Source organism: Olea europaea, unplaced genomic scaffold, assembly GCF_002742605.1.
Source record: "Olea europaea var. sylvestris unplaced genomic scaffold, O_europaea_v1 scaffold500, whole genome shotgun sequence".
In the NCBI taxonomy this organism is placed as follows: Eukaryota; Viridiplantae; Streptophyta; class Magnoliopsida; order Lamiales; family Oleaceae; genus Olea; species Olea europaea.
In genome coordinates this window covers 62,248-81,396 of record NW_019263312.1, presented here as the reverse complement: position 1 = coordinate 81,396, position 19,149 = coordinate 62,248, and the positions used below count along the sequence as shown (strand labels likewise).

At 35.2% G+C, this 19,149-nt stretch overlaps 1 protein-coding gene and 1 long non-coding RNA gene across 6 annotated transcripts; both read right to left on the bottom strand.

Moving 5' to 3' along the window:
- Positions 1 to 7,328: 7,328 nt before the first annotated feature.
- LOC111388477 lies at positions 7,329 to 12,275 on the bottom strand. Of its 4 annotated transcripts, XM_023013194.1 has the most exons (6): positions 12,086 to 12,275; positions 11,904 to 11,995; positions 10,243 to 11,210; positions 9,665 to 9,963; positions 8,787 to 8,881; positions 7,329 to 7,775 (listed from the first exon to the last, which is right to left on the bottom strand). In XM_023013194.1, exons 2-3 carry the CDS (start codon positions 11,931 to 11,933, stop codon positions 10,488 to 10,490), a joined length of 753 nt encoding a protein of 250 aa, XP_022868962.1. In that variant the 5' UTR covers positions 11,934 to 11,995; positions 12,086 to 12,275; the 3' UTR covers positions 7,329 to 7,775; positions 8,787 to 8,881; positions 9,665 to 9,963; positions 10,243 to 10,487. The 4 variants fall into 4 exon arrangements, with proteins under 4 accessions (XP_022868962.1, XP_022868963.1, XP_022868961.1 ...); XM_023013195.1 differs by lacking the exon at positions 8,787 to 8,881; XM_023013193.1 differs by lacking the exons at positions 7,329 to 7,775; positions 8,787 to 8,881 and having other exon boundaries at positions 9,347 to 9,963.
- Positions 12,276 to 13,355: 1,080 nt separating this feature from the next.
- LOC111388478 lies at positions 13,356 to 18,157 on the bottom strand. Of its 2 annotated transcripts, none has more exons than XR_002701575.1 (4): positions 18,063 to 18,157; positions 16,035 to 16,187; positions 15,097 to 15,159; positions 13,356 to 14,523 (listed from the first exon to the last, which is right to left on the bottom strand). It is a non-coding gene; the product is annotated as an uncharacterized LOC111388478 (long non-coding RNA). The 2 variants fall into 2 exon arrangements; XR_002701577.1 differs by lacking the exon at positions 18,063 to 18,157 and adding an exon at positions 16,302 to 16,415.
- Between the last annotated feature and the right edge of the window lie 992 nt (positions 18,158 to 19,149).

The following is a 19,149-nucleotide window of genomic DNA, read 5'->3' as shown; positions in this document are numbered from 1 at the left end:
TGGTATCTAGTCTTCACTATAGCTTTAATCGGGGACGATATTATTATGATAAATTCTCAAACTAAGGCATTAAGGCACATACATGATATGCAACGAGAAGATGAGTCGTTACAACTGTCAAGAGCATGAGAACCACGGTAAAAAGTAATTCATAAATCAATGAAATTAGTAAAAATAATTATTTCGTTGTTCGTCTTCCATGTGTGTTGCGATGATGACCCGTAAAGGTCACAACATGTATGTGTGACGCAGACCGTGAGTGCAGTGCAAGGTTTCGTCAACTGTCGAGAATAAGTAACACATCTATCGAGGCCGAACAGACAGTGAAATTTTTATGTGCAGTTAAAAGTAGCAATTTGATTGAGCAGGTTTTTGTTGCAGATATGCACATTTCCTTAATTGTGCACATGATTAAAGAGTGTTTAATATTATACTAGGTATGGGGAAATGGGGGATAAAGGTACACTTCATTTATTCAACCATCACACCAATTGCATTTCAAATTTACTAGGAGAATGGACTTGGTGGTTGGGTAGATGGAGACCATAATTGTTTCCCCTTCAATTTGCTTATAAAAAGTGTGGGACTTTATTCTCACTTACAAACAATTCCTTCAAGACCATTGTCACCCATTCACCTTCTCTACCTAGAACGCTTACGGCGGGTTGGTGGTCTACCTGGAGGACGACGTACGAGTGGTGGGAAAATAGGAGTACATGTAATTAAGATCGGAACAACCCAATCCACTTCCCTCGGAACAGGATATATAGCCACTGCCAGTTCTTGGTTCATCTCCGCTTTTTCCAATTTATATTTCGTCAGATGAGGAGGAAGTTAACCCTCGTATTGGGAGGGGAGCCATTTCCCCTGTTCCTTTTCCCAACTTCGAAGTTGTTTCCAACGAGGGTGCGCAATCACCGAATGGAGTCCTCAATGAGGAGTTCGAGCTGGATGCCGGATACGAGGGGGATTCCGACGACGACGACGACTGGATGGCGTACTATCCCCCAAATGAGGTCATTATCATCTCTTCCGACGAGTCAGGTGAGGATAGCGGGGACCGTGGTTTGCATGGGCTCGAAGCCTAGTTCCATTTTCGAAAGTCGTCCGTAGCTCGTTCTCCATCCTTGGTGTCAATAAGGTACTGCATTCTCCGCATTTGCTCGACGTTCGTAAAACCACTTCTGCATAATACTCCGAATGTGTTCAACCAAGCAGGTTATCGGTAACGATCGGGCTTCTCTTAACATCGAGTTCAACGACTCTGCATTGTTGTTTGTCATAATATTGTAACGGTGTCCAATAAATAGTGCTCTGGACCAAAATGAATATCCCGCTCGCTCTAAGTACCCGTGCGCTCTTTCGCTTACTCTACGAATCTGTCCCATGAGTCGTTCAATGTCCTCGACTTGAAAAGTTGTAGCAGCTCGTTTGAATAGAAATAATAGGCTTGCGTTGTTATACCGCTGTATTAGGTTCTTTTCCATATGCCATATACAACAACCATGCCGAGACGACGGAAAAACTACGAAATAGCTTTCTGAATACTCTTTTTCCTGTCTGAAACGAACACGAGTTCTTCGGAATCCCCTATAAGGTCTTTCAAGTTCGACAAAAACCACTTCCACGATTTATTGGTTTCAGCATCCACGATCCCCCATGCCAACGGATAAATCTGTTTGTTACCATCTTGGGCAGTTGCCACTAGGAGTGTACCTTTATATGGACCTTTCAAGTGACTGCCGTCCACACAAATAACGGGTCTCAAGTACTGCATGTATCCACGAATGCTTGCACCAAAAGCTACGAAGAAGTAACGAAACCTATTACAACAATCAACTTCGATGTGGGTAACGGTCCCCGGGTTACTTTCTCCTACGACGTGACAGTACGAAGATAATTTCTGAAAACTATCCCTTGGTGTACCATGTAGCATATTTAGGGCATGGAGCTTCCCCCTACGTGCTTTGCTATAACTGATTTTCACACCAAACTCACCTTCCATATCACGTGCAATATGAGTAGGCGGATATGATCGGTATGGAGTATCCAATTTTCTCAAAATGTGCTCCGCAATTACAGCACTAGTGGCATGCCGATGTGCGTTACGACTAAAATCAAGGGAACATGTGTGAACTGCAACGAACTTACGGATCATGAAGATTGCAGATTGCTTGACAATAGAAGCACGTAGCATCCACTTGCAATTATCATCCACACAGACAACTGTTAACATTTTCAAGCTTGACCTGCTTACCCGGAATTGGAACTTCTCTTGCAAAGCAAGTACATGAAACTTCGAGTACAACTGTTTCTTTATAAAGAATATTTGCTTCTCGGCGAGAACCGATGTATTTGCAGCTGTAATCCACTCATCTGTGCACGAACGTCTGGAATTTGATGACATTGTCTCGTCTATTTCAGCAATAAAAGCACGATCTGTACCATGTAATGGGTTCTCTAAGTGTTCGGCGGATGCTGCAGCCTCTATACGCTCAATTGGAGGTTCGGGTCGTTCGGTTTGCGACACACTGTGCTGATGATTCATCTCGTCATGTTGTACATTCGGTGGACATTCCGTTGGGCCGAACAAGCTCCCTTCACAGTTTGCATCTGTTGCTATACCAACAATTGGGAGCTCGAATACCAAATATGTGATGCAGAGTGCAGTTTCCTTATGAACAGATATGTACCACTGTAGATCCTCATCGTCGCGTATCTCTGCCGGAGATAGATTCAAGTTCGGGACTTTGAACTTCAATTCGATTGCATTGCAGGATTCAACGATACCAAGTTTCTCCTTCAATCGTAACAGAAGTTCTGCTACGGTAATACTTCTCGACACTAAAATGGAAGTGGTTTTGTCCCCTCTCCACTTCCATTCATCATCTGAGTGGACGAAGTTTCCTCCATACGACACGATGAATCTGAAATCATGACTCATACCTGAAATGTTAGGATTGCAAAAGTGAGAATTCTGCAGATTCATATGTCGACATTTCATAACATCAAATTGGCACACGAAAATACTTACATCCATGTACTACCAAAGATATAAAAGATGATCAGTTTTCAGCTGTCGAAATCGACAATTACATTTTCTATCCCGACAGTTAGTAAATGTCGAGCTCAACAGTTAAAATGTCTAACCCGACAGTTTCCAAGATACCACTCGACAGTTCTACTGCCATAACTTTCGAGAAAGATAAATTCCATGTGCTTCACTGTTTGACGAATTTATTGAAAACGATAAAGGCCATAATAAATTCTGAACTACAATATCACTGTATCTTTTTAGAAATGAACAAGATATCACTTAATGCTTCATTAAATGTTGAATTATATATGGAATACTTCACATTTTCTATATAATATTGGTATAATTTTTATTTCTAAAATATACCAAAAATTTACTACATCAATGAATAAGAGATTGAAAGGGTTCATTTAAATATGATCATATTGTATTGAACATTTAAAGTAGTCAACTATGACATGAGATGAACTTTTTTCTACTACCTTACCTTTCAAATTTGTCAATGGCTTTCCTTGTTTCCTTGTTGATGATGGAATGGAGACGATGAAGAAGAAGAAGCTCTTTCAATTCGTGTGTGTATGTGTATTTTGTAAAGATTTCACCCCTTTTTTAATCAAAAAAAATCTTATTATACAATATAATATCATATCTTCAATATTAAATTTAAAGCAAAAATAAATTAATCACATTATAACATTAATTGCATTCAAATCAAGCATTTATTGCTCCAAAAAGGTGTTAAAGGGTAAAGTGGACATTTTGTAGGGAAAAATTGACATTCTTGGAAGAAATTGGTGAATGTCCAAATTTTTTTTGCATTTTCAATTTTAGTGACATTTGTGTAAATTCCCCTTTTTTTATTTAGCATATTGGCCTCGTCTTTTTAAAAGTCCGGGCTTTAATCTTTTCTTTTTAAATCGCATGTGGTGGCAATTTTTATTCGTAACAAATAATAAAAGTACAAATTTAGGAGGGATTCGGTCTCAAATCCAGCAAATGTAACAAAAGACAAAGTTCGCCTATCACTAAACAGGAGGTATGAAGATATTTCACAAAATCATCTCTTGTGATTTCATCCTAACGTGGGATTTCATGAGTTTCGAGCGAGAGCCTAAACTAACTAAATTTGATCGAAAAATCTCTATTTTATCGATCCCATATGTAACTAAAACAAAACCATTCGGGATTTATTAAATCATTACGTGACTATCATGGAAACATATGTGGGTTCAAATTTATAGGATTCGAGCCAAGTTGGAAAATAAAATCTAACTTCACAAAGAGTAGAATATCAATTTGCCCCTCTTTAATGATCGAGAACCACCTTGCCATTATTCCAATATATGGATGACCAAAATGGGGTAATTGTCCCTACCTTAAAACTCACCTTTTACTCCTAGTTTTGCTTTCCAAATCTAGTAACCTCAACTACCCGGCATCCAATCAATTCACACCACCTCTGATTGTGACCCGACCCGTGACCACCAACACTGAAATGCTATATTTTTGGTCCATCCTCCACCAAGTACTTACCTGCCACATTCACTTCTCCACCAACTTTGGAACATCAACGGTTTGGATACATGGGTTCGGGTGTTATCAATCCCATCCGATGGTTCCGATTACTTCAAAAATCAATTTTCATATTTTGGCAAGAAAAAATTAAATACTTCTTGTTGGTTCTACACATGGAATCTTTTCACATTTCATGATAGGACTAATCTGGACTAGACCACCCCACGCACGCACCCCACCCCAACACCCCACGCCACGCCCCACACAACTAAAAACACGTAGAAATTGAATGATGATATATTTGGTTAAATGGGTCTCCAATGCTTTCCCACTCCAAAGTTTGAACATAAAGGCAATAATTAAAGTGAGATGGAAAATATAATACTAAAAAAAAGAAAATATCTGTCTATAAGAATAATTGTAGAAAAAGGAAAGGTCAGCTAAAAGACAAAATAAAAAGCATAGTACGAATGGAGATAAAGCATCCACGTCCCCTCCTCCCTAGAAACCAACCTCGTACTGTACCCCCTACCCTACCCTAACCTAACCAAATTCAAATTGTACTTTCCTTAAACTATGCATATTATTGGGCTATAACTTTAGAGCATGTTTGGAAATGATTAAAAATTAATTTTAATTTTAATTAAAATCAAACAATTAATATTAATTAAATCTTTCATGAATTTTACAATTTTTTAATTACATATTTCAAAAATTTCTATCATAATCTATTAAAAAATTTAATTTTAATAACCAACAATATTAACCACATCTTTCATGTTTCTTCTTTGAGCATGTTGAAAATCTAAATGAAATATTTTGACTTTCCATAATTGAATTAGAGCATTCTCTAAGACAACTTAAAAAGATTAAGTACTAACTTTAACCACATATTTACATTTTAGTTATAAGCAATTTTATCGTCTCCCAAACACACATCGACGCTTCAAATACGGAAAACAACTTTGCATTTATATTTCCTGGACCTAGACTATGTTGACAAATGAACTGTGAATCTTAATTAAAATTATAACCATAATTTATTAATCAAATACTTAATTAATAATAATAATAATAATATTTCCAAGGCTTTGATTTATGTGGTTGCCGGCTCATCGGACACTAGCAGTGTATCAAAGAACAAGACAATTTACTTCCGAACCATGAAAAATTTTCAATTAAAACACTAAATGTATTATATTTAGTAGAGTTGCAACCAAATATATTTTCTTGTTTGTGATCCAATTCTAATTTGACTATTTAATTTATGATTTTTTTTATTTTTTATTTTTTTTGAATTCGATAGTCTAATTTTTGCTACTCATCTCACAAATTCTGTTAATTTTTTACCCAAAAAATAATGTGATTGTGGACAATCCTAGTCGAGTGTAATAATGATATGAATCAATATCATTACTATAAGGTGCGTTAGTTATAATAATGTCAACTAAGTCATAAAAATCACGCCTAAATCGTACCATCCATCAAAATCTACCAGCCTTTGGCATAATAAACTTCCAATCAAATAATAAAAGGAACAAAATACATTTTTAGTCCAAAATTCTTGCATGAGCTATTCTCTCCGTTTAGAAAAATCGTCTTAACATATCTCTAGGAATGTCATACCTTGCTCACTCGATATGTCTACCTAGATGCACTATCTTAATTCTCGTTTCAACTTCTACTTTATTTGTTACTTTCCAATGCTTTAATATTTTCACTCGTACAATCGTTTAGCAATGCAACTGAAGAGTCGACGCTCAACCGGTGAACGTTACTTTTTATATAATATATTGATCTTCTCCAATAGCTCACCTCGACAAAAAAGGTTTTGCTAGTTGATGTTGGCTCTTCACTATCCCACTTAACCCAACCAATGGAAGCTGCTTTTTCACTTAAAAAATTACGAAATCCCTATTTGGTGTACATTAAAATTAAATCAAAATCTCAAGTCAAAAATCAACAATTAATTTAACCACATATTTCATCAAAATTTATTGAAAATTTGATTTTAATCTACACCAAAAAGGAGCCATATCTATTTAAAAAACATGAAGGAAAAATTTAAAAAAATGGGGACCACATCGATTTTGACACCTCTAATTAGCTATGTACAAGGAAGAATTATGAATTATTTTCAGCTGATGGAAATCATTTTTAATGCATGAAGAATAAGCATCCATTATATGTAACTGAATGTGCCTAATAAAATGCCAAAATTCGATAGATATCATATCTTGCTTGCACAACTAACAAAAAATTCAAGTATCATACATACGCATATTAAATTATTGACAGATTACTATGTAACCGTCATAAATGATATTATTTTATGAGCATAACAGATTTGAGGAGATTAAGATGCCAAAACTAGAACAAACGGACCATTCTGCTTGTAAATTTTTTTTTTCACATCAATTTTCATAGCACACACATATGCAAGTGGGTGGGGTCCAACGATTAAAATAATCATGGACCCCACCTTTGTGAGAGAAGTGTGAAAATTGATGTGAAAAAAGTGATGTACAAATAGGATAATTGAGAACAAATTATATTTAAGCACGCCAATTCATCGTAGTTATGGGCATAAAAAATAAAATTGCTTAATTCAGACAATTTAACAACCTCGGACAGATAATTTTCCTTTGCTTAAAAGCTTAAAGCCCGAGTTCTTGTCAGGGGCGGACCCAAGATAATTTTTCAGTGGGGGCGAGACAAGAAAATGAGCTAAAATAAATTGTGAAAGCATTTTTTCAATGTTTCAAGTCCGGACGAAGTTGGTGATGCCTGGTGGAGAATCACTTTGGAATGTCCCTAAATTTTCACAGTTGTTTTTCTTCAAAGACAACATTTTATGTATGTTCTTTTTTGTTTTATTTTTTGTCGACCTTTTGTGATTTTACAAGAACAGAAAAATTAATTGGAATACAACTATATCAATTTTATTCAATCATTTTTGTGGTATGATGGAATTGATACAAAAAATTAAAAGAGAAAAAGAGCCAAAAACAAAAAACAAGAAGAATAATAAAAAAGCCATCCTAAGAATTGAACCCAAGACTTCCTGCAACCACAGCAAGATATATACCACTAGATCAAACACCCAATGTTCGTTGCTAATTTTTTCTGAAGCTATTTGAAATTTCAGTGGGGGCGACTGCCCCCACTAGACCCTTAATAGGTCCGCCCCTGGTTCTTGTTGTTACCAGTCACAACGCGCCAACTGCATGAGAAAAGAAGGAAGACAGTTCACAGTATTGTAGTTAAATAAATCTTCACATGATTCTCACATAGAATAAACAAGAAGAAAATATCAAAGTGCATATTAAAATATTCCTGTTTCAAGAATATGACTTTTACTTAAACGAAAAGTAGCACACATCAACCAGTTGCATCTGCTGTACAATTTCCTTAATTTTAGTATTTTCTTGTTCTTATTCAATATATCAAGTACCTAATGAGACAAGCCACAAATGGATTGTTTATGTGCCCAGATCCTTGAAGAGTCCAATCACTTAATTAATTACAGCTGTCCAATAGGAAAAGAGTCACAACCCACCAGCTTAATGGTATCTCATTTCACTGTACACTTGGAGTAATTAAGCTAATCTACTATCACGTTGTCTCAAAATCTATTATGCTTAAAGTTGAAAATATGTGAAATCATGAGCAACTACCAGAATAATTATAATTATTTGATCCATTGGTCACATAGAATCTTTCTGTGCCAAAAATAATATTAGAATGCACCATTTCAATTTGTAGTGTCTTCTCAATATATTCCCTTAACACAGGCAAACCAAATAGTCATTTGCCAGGCAAAAAATTCTAGTCGTAGTCCAAAACCCCGTCCAATATAACTACCGTAAATTCATTCTTGAAAAAAGGAACACAACTTATCTACAGGAATGAAGATTCAAACTCATAATTCTAAAAGAATGTTAGTGTGAAAATGCAGAACATTCGTTTGAGACTTAACCTTTTTGTAGAAACAACTCACAAGTAACAGATCAGTGTCGATATATGTTGTATCAGACATAAATTGGATATGCCAAAAAATAAAATAAATAAATAGAAATCATACAGATTCAAGCAAAATGAAAATTAGACGTATAACATATTTAATTGACTATAATAGTAGAATATATGATGTACCAACTTGAACAACAGACAGGAACAATAATACAACAGAATAGATAATTGATCATTTGATAACTAAATTAACTACAATCACCTCATATTCAATGATCGATTAATCATCATAATGCTGAAGTTGTTAAGAGTGATTGGATATACAGGTGACCAAAAGCCATCCTCAAAGAAAGAGCACTTCAAGCAGAAATAAGAAATATATAATTCTAGATATAAGGTGAAAAAATTTATAACCAAAAATCAATAACTGAACTAAAAGAAAAGATCATGGTACATGTCTCAAACTAATCAGATTTCAGCCCATGTCCCTCATGTGTCATTTCGATATCAAAATTAATTATGCCACTATGACCTGCATTGAGCGTATAATATTTAATGATTGTTGCAGTCGGAAAGAACATCTTTTATTCCTTTGAGAAGTATGAGAAAAAGGCCATGGAAGGTATACATGAGTACTGGCAATATTAAGTTCAAGATAACCATTAACCAAATTTATATGCAAACAACACAGGTTTCTACTTGGAATGACCACACTTAAGGGAGCCATTACCAGGTAATTCATAACTTGTCTATGTACTAGTCAATGTACGCAATCTGTATGGATGTAGTTTTAGTATTCGCTTCATCTAAAAGCTCAAACTATTAGAGAGGAGAAAGCATTATTTCATTAGACTATGTCTTCAACATGCCTCCACATGCATGGCAGATTCTATTGTTTATCAATTACTTTACACTTGCACAATTTTCATAAATAAGCGATGGTGAGACTTAAACTCATGACCACCGTGTGCTTGATATGATGTTGAACTAACATATCTAAAAATGTATCCTTTTCCCTATTAATGCGGACAAATTTAATTATAAATATGATAGTCTTTGGCACTATTTTTCTATCTTTGATTTCCTCCTGAAGTAGAGTTTCAAAAATTTGCAACATACAAGAAAAAAATAACACCAAACCTTGATAGTGTATAGAATTTATTTCTGGTCACATCATTTCCACTCCATCATCATCAGGCATGGAAATTCCAGATGCAGTAATGTTGAAAAGGAATGCGGCATTGAAGATTTTGCTAGCTTTATAAACCTTTGTTCTGTGAGAGACGAAGATGATTATGAATGGTGCCTCTTCGGACACACACTTTACAAGCAAGAGAAAATAAAGGTGAAGACAATGTTGCACTCGAAGGAAAAAGGTGTAACGGAAAAAGACGTCCAACTCTAAGCCCCTTTGCCATCAATTGTCCCATTTCCTGCTCCTGCACGTAACAGCCATCAAATCTAAAGTGAACATCACATTTTTGGTTGATTAATTGGCCTACAGAAACCAAATTAGTAGAGTTTTGGACAAACAAACACATCCTTAATAGAGGAATTGATATCACCAATAGCTTTAATAGGCAGATGTTGGCCATTTGCCGTTTGATTTAGAGATGAACCAGTATATGGACGAACATTACTAAGGTTCGTGGTTGAATTAGTCATGAGATTTGAAGCACCAGAGTCCAAGAACCAAGGACATGAGGATAGGTGTTTACCTTGCAGTCCAAGTGTAGAAAAGGCAGATAAAATCATTTGTTGGACCATTTCAGGCGTTAAAGAGGGATGGATAGGTGTACCCTGAGACATCAGAGCAGCTGAAGCAGACGAGTCAGCAATGGATGAGAGGCTAGGATCAATAGTTGGAACATTAACAGCTTGCAGAGCTCGTGAAACAGGTTTTGGAGGTTGAATAGGACTTTCTTTGATGATATTTCCGCGTTTCTTACAGTACTTGCAAGATTTATTGGGACATTGAGGGGGCAATGTACCCAAATTGTTTGCAAGAATAGCATTGTGCCATGCTGAAATCACGAGTAGTACGAGGCTTCCCATGGGCAGCATATGCCATGCTTACAAGAGGAGAACCAGCATCTTGTAGGTTGGTTTGAGTGGCCAAGCGCTGCTCCTTGCGAAGTTCTCCAAAGCAAACCTCTGAGGAAGGAAGAGGGGAACGGTTCAATAAAGAGGAGCGAACAGCTTCATATTCAGGCCATAGTTTCATCAAGAATTGACTACACTTTCTGTTGAGATGAGCGGTCTGAAGAGCAGCATGTGCAGCAGTTGAGACATCAACCAAAATAATTTCTGAATAATCAGCCCAAAGACTCATGAACTGGGAGTAATAATCCTGAATGGACAGCAATCCTTGAGACAGATGAGAAATATCTAATTCCAATTGAAAGTTGCAAGCGGAGTTATCTTGGTAATAGACACTGCGGAAGTATTGCCAAATTTCTTTGGCAGTCTTGTAAGGTCGAAGATGAAGAAGAATCTGAGGTTCCATAGAGCCAAGAATCCAAGAGAGAATTTGGGCATCTTGGACAGCCCAAGTCGCACTCGAAGTGTCCTGCAATCCTTTCTCTTTCGCAACAGTAGCAGACAGGAGAACCACCAATATGATGCCATAGATCCTTACCGCGAAGGTAAGTCTCAAACTGAAATTCCAACGTGGTGTAGTTCTTGCCTGTGAACCCAACACACTGATTATGAACTCTGTCCGTGGGAGACAAGAAAAACTAAGAATGTCTGAGAGGACTAGAGGCTATGAAAGAATAGGGAACTCAGACTGAGGAAAAACTAGGAGGCTTTGATACCATGTCAATTTGATTCGAAGTCCCTCCTCAATGAGGTAGGTTTTCTATTATATAGATATAGTTAGGTACAGGAAAGGAAATGAAATATATACAACCATATTTACCCGCTATACATAGAAACCAGATCAGCCATATTATCTCTATACATAGAAACTACATCAGCCATCTTCTCTATACGTTAAAATTCAATCAGCACAATATTTGAGAAATAATGCTGCCCTATTAACAAAAAGTACGCTAAGGCATTCAGGGAAAATGCATTCCAAGATAAGGAAACATAAATAAATGGATAACTAATTACTCATGCAAAACATAACTTGGCATAAGATCGTGCAGCATAAACTTCAAAGATGTTACACCCAAAGTAAGGTACAACAATAACAATCTAGATTCAAGCACAAGACGAAGAGAAACCGCGTGTGCCACTGATACCCCAGAGCAGCAACAAGATGAGAATCAAAGGTCGTCAGATCTTCTGGATTGTCAGTTCTGTTTTGAACTGCACAACATCTAATATTATAGTAGTTTAGAGAGAATTCAACAGCATATTTTAGAAATAATACCTTGGAATAACTATCTGGAAGTTTCATCATGGCCTTGAGATCGTACTTGGTTAGTCACCACTACAGGAATTCGAGAAAATTCTGCAAGTGATCTGAATGTGCAAAGAAAGAATATCAACTATAAACAAAGTCAAAATTGGGATAAGAGAAGCAAGAAGATCAATATTTCCACAAAATCTCACTTGATAAATGAGATATGCCAACCCAAAGCATGCTGTCCAGGAGGTCCCTGCCCATTCTCACCGGAAAAAACCGAGATATTTTGAAGAAGATGATTTGAAGATAATATATTGTCATTTGCTTTAACTGTGAAGAAAATGCTAGTGTTGGGTTTTTTGATACCCAATAATCCGGGCAATGATTTAAAACAGTTGTTGGATTATTTATCGACACCATGGACTTGGCTCGGCTCGGACACGAACTACACTTTTGGATGGCTAGGGTTTGAGTTGGATGATTATTTGGTTAGTTAGACCATTTAGTAATTAATATAAAGTTGGAAATTGGCCCATTAGTTTAGGTTATATGGCAGCCCACTTAGAGATCTCTTGGCCCATATTTGGGGACCTAAACTAATCTTTATATATGTATTTATCTCCCATCCGTTTTGGTGTGTGTGTGTGTTGTAGCAATGGAGAGGAGAGTTGAGAGAAGAGAGGCAGCCGAGAGAGAGGGAAGTCATGTGAGGTTGTGAGTAAGATTCAACCATTGTGATATCTCCTTCTTCCTCTCCGTACCTTTGTGGATTACTAACACCACCACCTTTCTTCTTTGTAGGGTTAGAGAGAAAGAGAGCAGTTCAAAGTGAAGGCGAAAGTCTCGGGTCGAGTCAGGATAAACTGGTGTTCGTTTGATTGTTTTCTAAGCCCGGAATCAAAATTTATCGAGAGATTTCCGCTACAGCTAAATTCTAGCTTGTAAGTGGAAACCAATCACCGAGTTGTTTTAAGATAACACGCTCACAACCACCTAACTCTAAGCATGTAATAATGCTAAGCCCTTCAGCATTGGAAACGAGGATAAGAATATACAATGTATGTGTCCGTCTTTGACAAACAATATATAAGATGGTAATTTCACATCGGATATGAAAACTTGCACTGTAGAACATTTAGAATGGTAAAATCTTTACATTTAGAACGGGATGGGGAAGGACAGAGAAAAGAAGGGAGACCTTACTGACAAGCAGAAAAAAAAGAGAGAGAGATGGGCTGTCAGCTATGGGAATAGAAGAGGGTTGACATTCAGAAAGAGATTGAGATGGGATTAGGTTATAGGTAGTGATTCTATTAAATTATTGAAGGAAGTTATTCTTTAATTAAAAGCTTGTTTCGTATTTGTCAGTTATCCTCCCTTGTTGTCAAAATAAATCATTTATTTACTTATAAGTAAGAAACAAAGTGACTAGTAGGCTAAAAGTAAAACATATGAATCTCTTGGAGAGCTAATAACTTGAGGCCTAAAAATCTTGTGAACACACGTTGAAACGGAAGTAAAGGAGTTCACCCAGAAACAAGAGCAGTCATGCTATTGATTATAAGAAGCTTTGCATGATTTTGGACTGAAACATAGATCTGCTGCAAGCTGATTTAAAAACATAATTGTATGATAAAAAAATCAGACCCATGACAAGTTAATCATCTCACTGAATATAAGAAAGTCAGAAATAGTGTAAAGGAAGTTTACAAGAATCTATACAAGCTATAGCCAAGAATGTGATAAAGCTCCAATTTTATTCTTGTTAATTTTTCCTTCATTCTCTTTCTCCCTTGATTACAGAACTGTCTGAAAACTAAATAATCAGTCGCCAATTGATCCAGATGTCACGCCCAAGGTTGAGGAAAATGCTGCGAACGTGACCTGCTCAATAGGGCCCACAGGCGCAATACATGGTCTAAAGCCATTGTCCAAAAAGACATCAACCAGTTACATAGTATTCCTAAACCACACTGAAAAAACTGTATCCACTTTCTCGTTCTCGTGGGATCTCACAGTTGACAATTAATTCCATCACATCATGGACCATAAATCCTGGTGTACAATGCCTACTACTAGTTGGCTGTTTAGCCCAACTAAAATGACTCTTGGGAGGTGCATTGTAAGAACATTCAGCTTATGAGGAAAGTACTCCTGTGGATGTGCATGGGTTTGACAACCACTGCTTTCATACCATTCACCAAAAAATACTATATCATGTTCACGGTAACCTACTATGCTGAGATTATTTGGACTACTGAATTCTGGATAGCATGGCGCAGTTCATTGATCTCAGGCATCAATTACGAAGGAATATAAAATTTACACATGAACCCTCAATATTTCCAATTGGTTAATGTCATTTTATAAGTATATGATCAAAGTTATCGATTTTCATTATCCATTGAGAGTTCTAGTCCAAGTATTGAAGCAAATGACAAAACAGACTCAGTGGAAGTTGTCTTCATTCAGTATGCTCTCTCCAGATTATCCACTAGTGTATCCGACCATTTTCTTTTCCTTCCAATTATATAGATAGTTTGACCTGTACTTGGGAAAAAGGCATAAAAGATGGTACCATTCTGCACCTTTCAGTGAATTTAGTTAATGATGCTGGCTGCAAAAATAGGATTCCACCTGCCATCTGAAACATGAAAAAAACTTTAGTAAAAACGAAAAAAACTTTAGTAAAAACATATGTCCTACAAGATGATCTTTTGAAAGGATTGTATCACTCATGGCTTTTTTTCTTTGAACTCAGCTTTTCTCATTTTGAAAATGTGCTTGAATTCCCTTCTTTTTTACTGTTTCTTTGGGGAGGGAAAGAAAATGGAGGAAAAAGCAAGTAAAATCCTCATATAATCTTGTAAAATTAAAAAGGGATGAGGAAAATTCCTAATTGGTCCCTAAACTATGGCCTCTGCATTTTGGTAATGCCCATGTTTGGAAGTAATAAGTTGACAAAAAGTTATTTGCACAAAAATGATCGTCATGCCCCCAGTAGACATAGGATATGAGCGTTATGGTCAAATTCGAAATTGATGTTCTGATTCTTGATCTGACTAAAATAACTGCCCTTAACATAATATACAAACTTGGTTCTAGGTTAATTTGTGCCCGCATAAAAAGAGCCAAAACATTTATATCATCTCATACCCATCGCAAGCATCAAGGAGTGAATTGAGAAAGACAAATTACTGAACACTAGCATGCTTACCTCTTTCGTTATTCCTTCAGTGTGAAAATTTCCAGGAAATTATTAACCCCCATTTCTATCATTCTGAAAAAAAAAGGCAGTGTATGACTATAAGATTCTGACAGTCTATTTATGGTAAAGCACTGAAATTAATATTAGCCGGATCAACAGGTGCCTTTTTGAAATAAATTTCGATCCCACATCAATATATATCATACGGCCATCAAATTCTCCTTAGTTAGAAGGCAAGGAAGCTAGTAATGCAAGCTTCAGGAAAAACTATAGTTGCAAAGAATAAAAATGGATCAGCTCAACAAAAAAATAAATAAATAAATAAAATAAAAATTCTTATCACCACACAGAGGATAAATGAGAGACCAAGTGATATTCAATCTAAGCACAGAATGTTAAATTCTGCAATTAGTTGTATCAAAACAGGTTTTCATGCTTCAAAATGAATTAAAAGTCACTTTGATATCTTGGCAAAATCAATGATATTTGCTCGACCCGTCGGCAACTTGCATATTTAGGAGGAAAAATTTTGGAAATATTGGCGTCAAATGCATGGCCGTTGCAGAGCTGAATTGGTCTAGATCAGACTAATCAGCTGTTCGAGAAACATAATTTGCCAAACTTCAGCCAATATGAAAAAGACAGTGTACATAACATTTTCCTGGTGAAGCGCCATGAGATTAGCCTGATCAAAATGAACAAATGGAGATTGCAGTTTTTGAGATAACAAATATCAATTAAAGGTCATGCAAATAATTATATCAGATCTAATTCGATAGAAAACAAAAATGTGGTAAAACAGAACGCCATACGTGAACCCAACAAAATAAATTAACTGAGAAAAGAAATTAAGCCCCATATTATAATTCAAAATCTGAGAGAAAATCAATCAGAAATAATATAGTAAATAAACACATACAGAAATGGAAGCAAATATTATTATTTACCTGTGTTTTGCCAGTCCCTGCAGGACCAACCAACTCTGTTACAACACCAAATGGTATTCCACCACAAAGGGCCACATCAAGTCCCTTTAAGCGTGTGGGAAAATAGCCAGCCAAGTATTCATTTTGGATGCACTGCTCCAGCAATGACAAAGCCTACAATCACAATTAACGAACCATTCTTTGGTAAGAACGGACAATACAGTCCCTGGTAAGCTTATGGTGATTGAATGTTAACGAAATTCATTTATACTTTCTACAACCATATACCTACAGTCAGATAGGGCGGACTTGAAATTTCACTAATATGTGCTAGTGCCAGTGTTACTTCAACCAATCCCACATCCAAAAATTCCATCAACTCGAATTCAGTTAATGATAACGCATCCTAAAAGAGATAAGTTGCACATATTATTATACTCAAAAATGGGATTAAATTCACTGCTCTGTTAAGATTATGTAGAAAAACATCTACTGAGTTGTAATCAAAATCCAATCTAAACACCACATAAGCAACTTAATGTGATAATAAAGACATTTGCATCCATAAAAATGATGTAATTCAGTAAAAATGGCTGTCACCAGGGATTTCCATTCTTTTATTGTGAGAGAAATTGTACGTACAAGTATAAATCCATTAGACATTTAATTCCCAAATCCAGATCCAACACCCCTGTGCACCGTTTATCATCTCCCTAAATACTTCTCTTCACCCGCTCATGTCTCATATTGTCTGTAACAGAGAAACCTTTGGGGCATTCATCATCCATCCATCGAAGTTATCAAATATTCCAAGACATTAACAAATTTCTATCCTTCTGAAACATTGAACCAAGAGCTCAAACCTGTGCATGCTACTAAAACTAGATCTGCACTCTTGGCCACGACTGTTACTATTCACACCGCTTGTTGGATTCAATGAAAACAAACAAGAACACTGAATCCAATTTACACACCACATACCAGCAATTTAATGAAAAGTGCACCCACAATTTACTGATGCTACTCAGCTCAGCCAAACACAACATTCATTAACAAAGAGATTTCCATTCATGACTGAAAAAATATCCACATGACTACACATTACATGGTGACTTATTCCCAAATTCAAGCCTTACACCTTCTCTAGACCAACAAAAGCTATCTCTACTCTCTCGCATCCTGGAAGCCAGCCTCTCTCATTCCATTACCTGAGGACCTGAGAATTTCCTCAAGGCTAATTTCCCATACACGCTTCCTATCTCAATGCTCGCACCCAATGTAAGACCAATTAATTGTTGGCAATGTAGTATTATTAAAGAATTAATTGAAATGGTTTTATATTTCTAAAATTCAATTGACCCATTGAGAAGTGGCAGTTTCATAGCTGCACTCTTTCATGAAAGATTGGTAGTTTTTTATGGCTCATGAGAAACTATCTCTCTACCTATAAACGTCAATAAACCATCAAATTAATTAAGTTCAATTACAGAGAGGAAAAGAGAGAACTGTCTTTGTTTTTCTTTTTTCTTATTTGCAGATTCAAATCTTCTCATTAATTGCTCTGGATCAAGGTATGTTTCTTGATCAAAAATTCTAAAGATCTTGGTATTAGGGTTGAATTGCTCACACCCACTTGGCCTAAGATTTGCTATTCCTAGGTGAAATTTTCCTTGCTCAATACACCGGAAACATGGCTCAACACATGCCACAAATTCAAGATTCACCACCTTAGAACTCCCCAAGGAATTTTAGCAAAACCGAGCCACACCTTATCAACAATTTGACAAAAATATAAATTCCAAATTTAGCAATGACAATACAGCTGAAACAAAATACTATCAATCAACCTATTTACCCAAAAAAAAGGCGAACCCGGAACCCAAAAAATTACTTGAATTAGCTAGCTTTCCTCACGAACAAAACAAACATAGGAACACTTGGATGTAACGACGATCAAACAATATTTTCATCAGTAAACAAGTTTTCATTTTATTGTTTAAAAAAATTCTAGCTTCATATGTCTGCCTGCAAATATATATGTAGTAGTACCTTTGAGGAGATGATATTACGAGCCGCAAAAACGTTGGGCCGTTGGCAATTCTAGCTTCATATGTCTGCCATTTCTTCGATTTTCTTCACTAAAATTACTCCCAAAATTTCATTCGGTCGCCTTGCCGCCAAAAGGTTGGGGGGGGCGGGGTAATTTTTAGTTTGGCTTAGTCAAAATAGCAATTTTTCACTTTAACCAAAAAATATTTGTCCATAGTCAAAATGGCCTTTTCTTGAGTAAAAGACAAAAATGCCCTTAAGTAGTTTATACAATTACAAAAATAGAATTTTGTTTCAAAAGACAAAAATACCCTTAAGTTACAAATTAAAAAATCAAACACTTTTCACTTTATATTTAATTATTTATTTTAAACAATTACCCAAATTAAAAAAATTAATATTAAATTTACTTTCTTGTTTAAATATTTCATTAATTAATTATCTTAATCGGTTATATATATTATTTATTTAATATTTAATTTCTTTATTTAATTATTTATTTAATCACTTGCTTAAAAAAAATTAATATTTAATTTGATTTCTCATTTAGATATTTTATTAATTTATTATCTTAATTGATTATGTATATTTAATAAATTATTTAATTATTTATTTTAAACACTTATTCAAATAAAAAAATTAAAATTTAATTTTGATTTCTCTTTTAAATATTTCATTAATTAATTATCTTAATTGACCCTTACTTAATTATTTATTTTAAATACCTACTCAAATAAAAAAATTAATATTTAATTTGGTTTCTCGTTTAAATATTTCTCTATTAATTATCTTAATTGGTTATGTATATTATTTATTTAATATTTAATTACTTTATTCAAATGATCACTTATTTAAATAAAAAATAATATTTATTTTAATGTCTTATTTAAATATTTCTTTAATTAATTGTCTTAATTAGTTGTGTATGTTATTTATTTATTGTTTAATTACTTTGTTTAATTATTTAGTTAATCACTTAATTAAATAAAAATTAACATTTTAATTTAATTTCCTATTTAGATATTTTATTTAAAAATTATCTTAATTGGTTGGGTATATTATGTATGTAATATTTAATTACCTTATT